General features: G+C 37.9%; 1 protein-coding gene across 1 annotated transcript; it reads right to left on the reverse strand.

Moving 5' to 3' along the window:
• Nucleotides 1–273: 273 nt before the first annotated feature.
• On the reverse strand, nt 274–7590 carry LOC134659449 (zinc finger protein 883-like). Its single transcript, XM_063515091.1, has 7 exons — nt 7408–7590; nt 7025–7166; nt 6537–6602; nt 5596–5658; nt 4698–4925; nt 3918–3986; nt 274–1538 (listed from the first exon to the last, which is right to left on the reverse strand). The coding sequence occupies exons 1-7, from the start codon at nt 7534–7536 to the stop codon at nt 274–276; spliced, it is 1962 nt and encodes a 653-aa protein (XP_063371161.1). The 5' UTR covers nt 7537–7590.
• Nucleotides 7591–12126: the final 4536 nt, after the last annotated feature.

A 12126-nucleotide genomic window follows, 5' to 3' on the forward strand; every position in this document is an offset into this window, starting at 1 on the left:
CTAAATATTGTCGAGCGTTAGTTTTCGTTCGCCGCGACATCTATTGTCAACTAGCAGTACAGATAATGTCCGCTACTTGACGCTAGATGTCGATTGTCGACTACGAAATAACTCGCGTTTTGGTAAGAAAACTGATGTATGGACTTACCACTCTTTCTTTACTTATCTCTATGGTAAGAATGGTATACTCTTTAAAAACAAAATAATTATGTTTTCTAATCAGATTTTGTTGGAAAATTCGAACACATTTGTTATACTTATTTCTTTTCATATTTACTTTACTATTGTTTTAACTTGCTTCTTTATTTTCCTCACAGTCACTTCTTTCTTTTCAAAATGAATTTGTATATGTTTCTGTAAAATATCATTTTGCGCGAATCGCGCGCCACACTTCTCACAAATATATGGTTTTTCTTTAGTGTGGGTTCTTTCATGAGCATCCAACTGATGTTTGTGTGTGAATTGCTTGTTGCATTTATTACAACTGTGAGATTTTTCTGCGTGATTTTTTTTATGTTGATCTAAATTACCTTGTCGTTTAAATTTCTTACCACACTTCTCACATGTGTATGGTCTGTCTCCATTGTGCGATATTTTATGGACCTCTAATTCACATTTCAACTTAAATCTCTTGTTACATTCTTCGCAGCCGTACGGTTTTTCTCCGATGTGCTTATATTTATGTTTGTCTAGAAGTGCTTTTAGTAGAAATTTCTCGTCGCAAATGTTGCAGCTGTAAATATCACCTCGAGTATGAATTTTTTTATGCTTTTTTAAAGTTTTCATATATCCAAATACTTGGTCACATTCGTCACACTTATATAATTTCTCACCAGTGTGTACTCTTTTGTGTTCAGTTAAAGTGAAATTTTGTATAAAACGTTTGCCGCATTGATCACAGCTATATCTTTTGTCGCCGGTGTGATTTTTTTTGTGCCTTTTATACCCACTTATATATTTGAATTGTTTGTTACATTCTTCACACTTGTATCGTTTTTCATCAGTGTGAACTTTTTCGTGGGAACGTAAATATTCAACAAGTGCAAATTTCTTGTCACACACCTTACATTTGTATGGTTTCTCACCAGTGTGAAGTCTTTGATGTTTCTCTAAGTACATTTTGTCAAAAATTTTGTTGCAAACTTTGCACACGTGATTTGTCTTCATGTGTAACTTAAAAATATGTCTCTTTAAAACTGATTTCAACCTGAATTTCATATTACACATATCACAAATGTATGTTTCTAGTTCCATGTGAGTGTGTAAATGTTGGTTGTAGAGAGTTTTGTTTGAGAACTTTTGTGAACAGATGTTGCATGAATACATTGCATTAGTGTGTGTGTGCTGGTTATTTATATGTCCGAGTAAGCTAGGTTGGTGTGTGCGGGCTTGTTGGCGGGTGGCATAAGGGAACGTCACACTCGTCGGTTCGTGTGACGTCACGGGGCTCGCCTGCGCGGGCGCGTCGTGGCGACGCTCGAGCTTGGCTTGCCTCGCGCGGGCGACAGGCTGCGCCGGCGGAACCTCAACTTCTACGGCTGGACACAAAAACAGAATATTGAGTATGATGACGTTGTAGTCATCTGCAATAATATGTTGAAATGAATTGAAATGAAAGTTTATTCACAAGAACATATGGTACAGTAGATGTTATTAAGTGTACATATTGACCCATGATATGTTCGGCCTTATGGCATGTGAAAATTATTTGTATTGACATAGTTCATGCATGTCAAAAGAAAATACGTTACAAAATGTCGCGTTTACTAAAATATTATCAAAATTTAAATTATTAAATACAAACATCAAGTTTCAAGCCTCGATCTTACAGTCAGTTAGTCATTCAAATTCAGCGCATAAGTTCATCAAACTATTATAGTTAAATCTAATTTTCTTACTTATATAAAAATATTACATGTAAAAATTAAGTAAAAATTAGAATTTATGATGTCAAAAGTTTACATGTCAAAATTAGGTAAAAATTTGAATTTATAATATCATAGTTTACATGTCATTATGAAGTAATAGTTAGAATTTATAATTAAAATTAGGATTTATAATGTTAGAAGTTTACATGTCAAAATGAAGTAAAAATTAGAATTTATAATGTCAAAAGTTTACATGTCACAATAAAGTAATAGTTAGAATTTATAATTAAAATATTCATCAATGTTATGAAAACTTGCATTACACAATATATTTTTCAATTTAAATTATGTGTGCAGGAATTTTGTTAAAAATTTGTATACACATGTGAAATGCGCTTTTTAGGGTTCCGTAGCCAAATGGCAAAAAACGGAACCCTTATAGATTCGTCATGTCTGTCTGTCTGTCTGTCTGTCCGTCTGTCCGTCCGTATGTCACAGCCACTTTTTTCCGAAACTATAAGAACTATACTGTTGAAACTTGGTAAGTAGATGTATTCTGTGAACCGCATTAAGATTTTCACACAAAAATAGAAAAACTTGAAAAACTCAAAAAAAATTTTTTCATCAAACCCATACGTGTGGGGTATCTATGGATAGGTCTTCAAAAATGATATTGAGGATTCTAATATCATTTTTGTCTAAACTGAATAGTTTGCGCGAGAGACACTTCCAAAGTGGTAAAATGTGTCCCCCCCCCACCTGTAGCTTCTAAAATAAGATAATGATAAAACTAAAAAAAATATATGATGTACATTTTACCATGCAAACTTCCACCGAAAATTGGTTTAAACAAGATCTAGTAAGTAGTTTTTTTGAATACGTCATAAATCCCCTAAATACGGAACCCTTCATGGGCGAGTCCGACTCGCATTTGGCCGCTTTTTTTTCTTATTTTAAGGTTAATATCTGGGTGACCGAGCTTCGCTCGCAAAACGTATAACTCGGAAATGCGCGTTTTCCCAGAGATAAGACCTAGCTAGATCGATTTTTCGCCCCCGAAAACCCCTATATACCAAATTTCATCGAAATCGTTAGAGCCGTTTCCGAGATCCCCGAAATATATATATATATATATATATATATAAATAAATAAATAAACAAGAATTGCTCGTTTAAAGGTATTAGATAGATAGGGCGGTAGTGTCATTTGGTACTGTCGAAGAGGTCTATTATTTATATATTAAATGGCGGGAAGAGTTCTAGATTCTTCTTCACAAAGACATCTGCTTCGTAAATGTATAGGCTTGTCAGTGTTAATAAGTTAAGATTTGCAAAATCAAGTCGGCACGATTCTCTGCGACCTTTACCACAAATAGTTTTAATGCACTTTCTTTGGGCTACAGATGCAAGTTCTATTTCAACTGAGTTTCCCCATAAGAGGATCCCATATCTAAAGATGGACTCGATATAAGCATGATATGTTACGAGAGCTGTTTTTTGCGAAACCGTTTCTTTGAGTCTCCATAATACATATATAAATTTATTAACTTTCTTACATACATTTTCTACATGTCGTTTCCAATTACAGTGAGTGTCTAAAGTTATGCCTAAGAATACAGAGTCTTCTACTTCTTCTATTTCGATGTTGTCATGTAAAATTTTTATTGTCTGTGGCGCTGCTTTGTAGGACCTAAACTGAATAAATTTTGTTTTGCTAAGATTTACCTTTAAATGATTTTCGCTAAGCCAACCGATGACATCGTTCAATGCAGTATTTACCTCGCGTTCATATGAGTCTGCATTAGTACCTTTGATTAATATTGTGGTATCGTCAGCAAATAGGATGCAATCATGTCGGGTACATTCAGGTATGTCATTGATATATATTAAAAACAATAACGGGCCTAAAATACTGCCTTGTGGCACCCCATATGTATTAACTTTATGTTACACTTCGAAAGCCGCAAAAAGTATGTGACACGCTCTTATGGTTCTACAAGTAACTTCTATTATACACGGCCATGTTGCACGTTAGGATAAGGTACTTACATGACGCATCAAGCGGCTTCTGATCTTCCACGGCATCATTAGGCTCTGATTTAATTGATGGTTTTACATCTAAAACAAATATATTAACATTTACTATATTACCGGTAAGTAAATCAATGATAATTAAGAGTGTTTGCCAAAACAGAAGGTTCGGTTTCGCTGTAGTTTTGGCCCAAACATGATTTTTATGTCAAAACGGGAACTTGGGTCTGACACTAAAGATTAACTTGGTTAATTATTGATGAACTGGAATATTTGAAGGAAATTCCCCGTTAAATAAACCATTTCAAAAATGTTTCTGTTATTACCTTTGTAGGTACAGTCAGCGGCAATAGTTGCTAAGCGGGCAAGGTGTTTAAAATTACCTTGACGCGCTCTTTTTCTCCTGACGCGATCAAGGTAATTTTGAACACCTCGCCCGCTTAGCAACTTCTGCTGCTGACTGTACAAAGGTATGTAAAATAATAAGTATTATAGTAATAAACTCACAATAATACAGTATATTTCTAGAAAAAAATCGCTAATTAGATTGTGGGTTAGGTTAGTTGGCTCCACGTTGTTTGTAATATATATACAATACTTTCGTAAGTGTGGGTAGAAGAATAAATATTCAGTCTTACAACCAGCTTACGTGTGCTATTTATTCCTTCGTCACAAATGTCACAATACATCGTTTAACTGGCGCAGTCGGTAGGGTACGAGCCTACGCTACGATTTGATGTGATGGGATGTGTGATGTGTGATTAAATAGTGTTGTATGTGTGTTAGGTGTGTACCTACCCGACGTGTAGGCTTGTTCCTCGGCGGCGGTGTGCCCGGGCTCGTCCTGCACACTGCTGGCGGGGCTCGGCCCGCGGTGTGACGTCACGGGACACGGCAGGCTCGCATGCGGCGAGTCGCGGAGGCGCTCGAGCCTCACGGAGCACCCTAGCGTAAGCTGCTGCACGGCGCGCCAGGATAGAGGCTCTGTGCTAATGCTAACTCTACAGTACTCGCCGGATAAAGGCACTGAAACATCGCATTTTATCTGTCTAACTGTCGACCAACATTAGACGCTAAAAGTGGTTAAGGCAGTTCCACGGGTAACAAGATATCACTCATAACTTAATCTGACACACTTAATATTATTTTATTTTATTGGAGAAACAACAGAAGTAAGACAGAGCAACAGAGGACCTAAGAGCCTCTTTTACACCACTAGTCATTTCATGCGACGGAGCCCTAGGGACTGAATACAATAGTTTCTTAAAGAAAACAGCATCAAAATTGAATGATAAATGGGGAAAGGCATATTCACAAATAATTTTATGGCTGAAAGTTAAAGTCCAAATTTCTGTGATAAAAGTTATCTCCATAAGAGTCGGAGGTACGAGGCGACGTATCAAAGCTTTTGAATGCGAAGACGGAGCAGGAATCCTCTACTGAAAATTATACTGAAGAGTGAAGATCCCTCAAGAAATATATCTATATTTTTTTATGTAACTCCTACTGTCTCCTCCATATATTGTTTACGTCGAAATAAATCATGTTGCCGTGGATTTAATTGAAACAGCCAACAGAAGTAAGTACAGTAAAAGTTAGTGATAAGTTAAACAGTTCAACAGTTCAGTTCAGTTCAATTTTTTATATCGCGACTTCGACTATTGACAAAACTAATACTAATTACTAGTGTGCTTACGAAACAGATGTTCGTCTCGCGGCTCGTCTTTACACGGCGGCCCCGGGGGCTCCTCGTCTGAACCTGAACACGTAATAATACACACGGTGAACCGATGTTGATTACGAGATTGTTTTTAGGGTTCCGTACCTCAAACGGAAAAAACGGAACCGTTATAAATTATCACTTGTGCGTCTGTCTGTCTGTCCGACCATCCCCCCCCCTCTTTTATCTCCGAAACTACTGGGCCTAAATAAAAAAAACACAAAATAATTCTTTACCTAAGATGACAGGAAAACCTATTATTAGAAATATGCAGTCAAGCGTGAGTCGGACTTAATGTACGATTTATACCATCTCGTTTTCATTTACCTTCCTCCACTTAGGGTCGCAATCCCTACTAACATTATAGCTACGAAAGCACCTGCCTGTCTGTTACCTCTTCACGCTTAAACTGCTAAACAGATATAGACAAAATTTGGTATGGGGATAGTTTTTATCAACTCTAAGGGAAATCTTAATCTTGCTGGAATGATCCAGTATGCTTGCGATATGTCTTTATTCATGTGAGCAACTGATACAATGATATTGAGTATGTAGGCCGCACGTCTTACTGCTAAATAAGACATGAGGCCTACATAAATAAACCTAAATAAAGCATGCTGTGTACTTTATGTAAAATGATAATAAAATTTATATTTATTGATATTTACTCAAATCATGTAAAAATGTACATTCAATTTAATTAATAGTTATAATTGATTTTTTAAGATCAATTTGCATGCTACCCTTGGCTAAACATGTGATAGTGCCTGCTTATACTGATTATGTCAACTTAATATACCATGTTTAAGCTAATAAATCATTATCTTATATTAAGTAGCGCTCAACCGCATTTCCTTTTATTATAACTGCTGTCAAGTCATTCTACCAAATTCCGAATAGCATACTTATCTACTTACATAAAGAAGGCTCGGGAGACTTGCTGTACGCGCCATCTGCATATAGTTCATCAAAGGCTTTCTCGTCTAAAACAACAAGGTATAAGGTTTTAAACGAATGTTTAAAGTAAACATCAGAAACGGTGCCAACGTTATCTGCGGTATTTGCCCAAAATATTCGGAATGAACCTCTTGCCTTGATATGGCAAACGAAAGTAACGAAAACCGAAATTAAAATATTTTCATAGAATTATAAACAGAAATAGACTAGGCCAAAGGTATGGTGCAATCTTTTCGAGCGATGGCACCATACCTTTGGCCTACTGTCGAGTAGATGGCGTTAATTTTTGACAGTTAACAAATTGACACTTATCAGTGAAAGAATAAGGATCAAAGTCAAATGGTGTTCTAACAGTTTCAATCTTCTGTCGAAAGATGACAGTAAATGTACTGTGGCTACATAATTTATCATGACAGTAACTCTCTATTCTCTTTGGCTTAATATTTACCTTTGACCTTCCGGGTTCCCTCTAACCGCTCCTGCAGCTCGGCCTGGCAGTGCTGCACCTGCGTCTTGAAGAGGCACGCCTCCCGCAGCCGCCCCACACACACCTCGCAGATACCACTCTTGCCATCATCACATGATGTTAGCTGCAATAAGTTACATCACTGCCTACATCATGATTCATGACATACATGATTTCATTATGTCTATATTCTATGTGATCTGTACAATAAAATACCGGCCAAGTGCGAGTTGGTTTCGCGCACGAAGGGTTCCATACCATTACGAAAGAAACGGCATAAAAATCACCATTACGTCTCTGCCTACTTACATCGCTATTTCCCATGCTCGTCGAGTATGTAGCCTAGGTATTACATTATTACTTACACTCATTGCAAAGCATTCTTCGATCATGAGCGAGTATATTTCCTTTACGCCGAGACGAGTGTACGGTGTACACAAATCTTTCGCCGGAGGCCGCTGCAGGCAGCAGTGGCACTGGTTTGTCGATTCCATCACATTAGTTACTTTTAACGCTCTTTACCGATTTTATAATTAATTATATGAAGAAAAAATGAAAACCTCTTCTTAACCTAAGAACAACAACAATGCAACAGCTCTAACATCTATCTGTCAACATAAAGCCCTTGCTACACGGTCGCCGACAAGCCCCTCAGACCGCGTGGCCTTGGTCTGGACGGACCGTGTAGACAAATGTTTCCAACAAAATTTGACCAAAACTGACCAAGGTCAGACCAAGGTCAGACGGTTAGAAGGCTTGTCGGCGACCGTGTAGCGAGGGCTTAACAGTGACAGTATTTTTTTTCTCACCATCGGCGACTGCAAATGGCAAAGGTCTTATTTATTAATCCAAATCCAGACGGGTTGATCAAAACGACCAACTTGATCAGAAAATAAATTATTGGCTAGAGTTTGTTAAAGCACTGTCTTATTTCAAACATAGACAGAGAGAATCATATTATCTTTGTATTACACTAGTACTAGCACCCAAAAGAAAAGGATGAGTATAGTTTTCCTGGTTCTTACAATTTACAATACAGTACAATCATTACTTACTACATTACATTACAAGAGCGAGTTCATGGTTTTCAAGGCTGGCACTAAAACATATCTAGATGTTCCACCTGTCATGTTATGTGGGGCGCCGTTGAAACAGGTACAGCAATTTAAATATTTAGGCCACTGGGTCACCGATGACTTAAGAGCCAACAGGAGCTAAGATTTAAATATTTTAGGTAAATATACCCGTCTCGCTAACGGAAGCGGCTCCTAAAACTAGTGCGATAAGGACAAGGCGAAAAATCGTGCGTAAAAATATCAAAAATCGAGGTTTCGTACTCGACTGTTTCCTCCTCCAAAACTTAACCAATCGTAACCAAATTTGGAAATCTAAATGATTATGACATTATCTGTGTCGAGCCGTTTTGCTTTTTTGACTAATTGATGTCAGTTTTGAATAGCACGCCTGTCATTGCGGCATACCATTTTGGCCATTTTTGAAGGGCTCTAGCGCCTTAAAAAACAAAAATATCAAAAAAAGCAAAACGTTCCGACACAGATATTGACAATATTAATCTTTGTTGAAAAAATCATTGCTCTAGCTTCAAAACCCACGGAGGAAACAGTCGAGTACGTTTGTATGGAGAAATGAGCACTCCTGTTGGCTCTTAAGCGACAATCTTGACATAGAGAGGGAACGTAGGGCGCTGGCTGTGCGTTGTAATGGCCCGGCGGTTTGCACGTTGTACTAATGATAAAGATAAAGATAAGATAAGATAAAAGATAGTTTATTCAAGTAGGCATAATTACAATGCGCTTATGAACGTCAAATAAAGCTAGGTAGACCGGCTCCAACCCTACACTTCTGCCCCGAGAAGATTTAAATCCCCCCTCAATTGGAGGAGGGTATCCCAATATGGGACCGGCAACAAACTCGGCGGGACACATCTTTTCAAAAATAATTACATCTTATAATTAACATGCATTACGAGAAAATAAGGGAAAAAATACAATTTAAATTACTATAGAATTCATGCAATTATACACATAAGGTGTAATAGAAATTTGATTTAGAAAATATACATATGTACATGGAATCATACAAAATCGTAGCTCTTTCAGAAAATGAAGTCAAAGTAACCCTTTTTAGGGCGTACTGCCAATCTTTTTACACGTGTAGTCTATGGGTCAGACATACGCAGCGTGCATACGGCGCCCTGCGCGTCCAGTATAATGATGCGTGTAGGGTGCTGTTCGGGCTGCCGCGACATTGCAGCGCCTCCGCGATGTTTGCGGAGCGGCAAATTGATGGCTTTTACGCCGTAATCAGGAAACGGGCCGCCTCGATGATGAGACGTGTGCGCGGCTCCACGAACACCATCCTACATATACTGGCCGAGAGGTGGGACTCCCCGATACTGCGGCGATGGATTCAACTCCATACTACAGTGGGGAAATACATTTTAAATAGTGTAAGTAGTTTGTTTCTTGTATACTAACATAGTTTTAAGTATTTTTAATGTTACTAACTTATTAAATTATATTTTAGTTAATTTTAATTTTGTTGTGTATGTTTTATGGAATTTTATTCTGAAATAAATTATTTGAATTTGAATTACAAATTTTCGCCAATCTGATTAAATTGTCCTATCAAATCAGGCCGTGCGGACGCAAAAGCCCCTCCACACTCGTGCGCGTTCGCGTCGCGATTCGTGCACGAGTGTGGAGGGGACTATAGACTAGACCAAGCTCGCGATTCGGTACGCTCGTCTGTGAGCCTTTACATTGTAGCTGTCACTGTCAGTTGTTAACTTGTTATGGGTTTGGTTTGGGATGGTTTGGGCCATGTTTGGGTTCGTTGTTTAATCTTGTTGCTTTGGTTGTTTGCTGACCGTGCAAATGTAAAAAACACGTGCAAATTGCGCGTTGTCGTAAAATTTACCCGAGAACAGCTATTTTGCTCGTATATATGAATTCGGTGAAGTGCATTTTGAAGTAACTAATGTGATGGAATCTATAAACCAGTGCCACTGCTGCCTGCAGCGGCCTTCAGAGAAAGATTTGAGGACACCGTACACTCTCCTCGGCATAACGGAAATATACTCGGTCATGTTAGAAGAATGCTTTTCTATGAAAGTAAGTAGTATATAAACTGAAATAAATATCATACAATACACAGTACACTACAGAAAATGTGACCAAATCCACTGGTGGCCGAAGCGGGAATCGAACCCGTCTTCGTGGATTTGGTCACATTTTCTGTTGTGTAATATTTATTTCATTTTATAATTTAAATATACTGACTACTTAAAAAAAACACAATTTTTATAAATTAATTTTATTTGTTTCCTAGTTAATTATAAGTACTTAGACAATATTTATTAAGTTGGTTGGGAAAAACCTAAACATGGTGCTTTGCGAAGCCTGTCGCCTGTCTGAAATGTGCTGTAACCATTATCTTATAGACTACAGATCCATGCCACTCCTTGTTTACTAAATTAATGACAAAACTTCCATGAGACACAGACATATAGTTTGTCAAAGGACTGTCTCATTTCAAACAGACAGATAGAATCATACTATAATTGTCTTACACTGGTACTAGCACCCAAAAGAAAAGGATGAGTATAGTTTTCCTGATTCTTACTGACTGACATATTGGTTTTACCGACTATATTAAATATATTAAAATATGTTAGTGACCCGTTTTTAATATATTTAATATGTTTGTTAATTGTTATTATGTTTTACTTAAGCGTGCAGTTGTTTTATGAACAAACACAGCATTAAACGTGATGCGTTTGCTGCACACCCATTTTAAGCCACATAGACTGAAAAAAACTGTAGAGAACTTGTTCCTAAAATTTATAAATACTGTGTGCTAAGTGCGTGTAAGATCGTAACGGATTGGTACCCAAGAGGTTGCACACGGAGTCAGAAGAAACCTCGAACAAGATGGGAAGATGAACTCAATCTCACAGCGGGCCCGAAATGGAGAAGAGTGGCCCACGACAGACCCCAATGAAAAGAGCTAGAGGAGGCCTTTGCCAAGCGGCACACTGAGCTTAGAGACATACTCTAACTCAGAACAAAAGGGCTAAATAGATAGATAGATAGTGTGCTAAGTACATGGACATAAATTACTTCATATATTTCATGGTGTACAGACCAGGGATGTTGCGAATATCCGCATCCGCATCCGCAACAGCGGAACTTCCGCATTATTTTCAACATCCGCATCTGCATCCGCATCCGCATAAAATCGATGCGGAGCTTATGCGGATGCGGATGTCGAACAAATCGGTACGGAAACGTCTTAGTGGCGGCGTAGGTGCTAGGTAATTTCGTCATTACCTATAACGAAATCGTTTAGATCAAGAAAAGTCGGCCAAGTTACTGTTTATTAAATATAACGCACCTATATTCTTGCTCAAATAATAAAATTTTCGTTTTTTTTTTTAAATTACTAAAATGTAATATTTGACGTTTTTTAAGAACCTAATCTTGACATCCGCATCCGCGGATGTGAGCCTTTAAATATCCGCATGTCGAAAAATCTGCATCCGCAACATCCCTGGTACAGACTAGTATACATTTTGCAGCTAACAACATGTGATGAGGGTAAGAGTGGTATCTGCGAGGTGTGTCTGGGGCGGCTGCGGAAGGCGTGCCTCTTTAAGATGCAGGTGCTCCGATGCCAGGCCAAACTGCAGGAGAGGTTCAAGGGAACATTAAGTTTCAAAGGTAAATAAGATAAGATAATCTCAATTTGGGCTCCTCTTAACCTCACCTTATAAAACAAAGTCCCCTGCCGCGTATTGTGTGTTGTGTGTGTGATTGTGTGTATGTATGTTCGAGATAAACTCGAAAACTACTTAACGGATTTTCATGTGGTTTTCACCTATCAATAGAGTGATTATTGTGGAAGGTTTACATGTATAATTTGTTAAGGTCTAAAGCCTGCGTGGGTCGCTCTAGTCTTTTATGTGGGTGAATAAATAATTTCTTGTTACTCATTGTTTTCTTTAAACCATGGTTTTATGGCATGCAAATAAATCAAAACTTAGTTCTATTATCTGATTTAGG

The sequence above is a fragment of the Cydia amplana genome, chromosome 25 (genome assembly GCF_948474715.1).
Source record: "Cydia amplana chromosome 25, ilCydAmpl1.1, whole genome shotgun sequence".
Classification (NCBI taxonomy): domain Eukaryota; kingdom Metazoa; phylum Arthropoda; class Insecta; order Lepidoptera; family Tortricidae; genus Cydia; species Cydia amplana.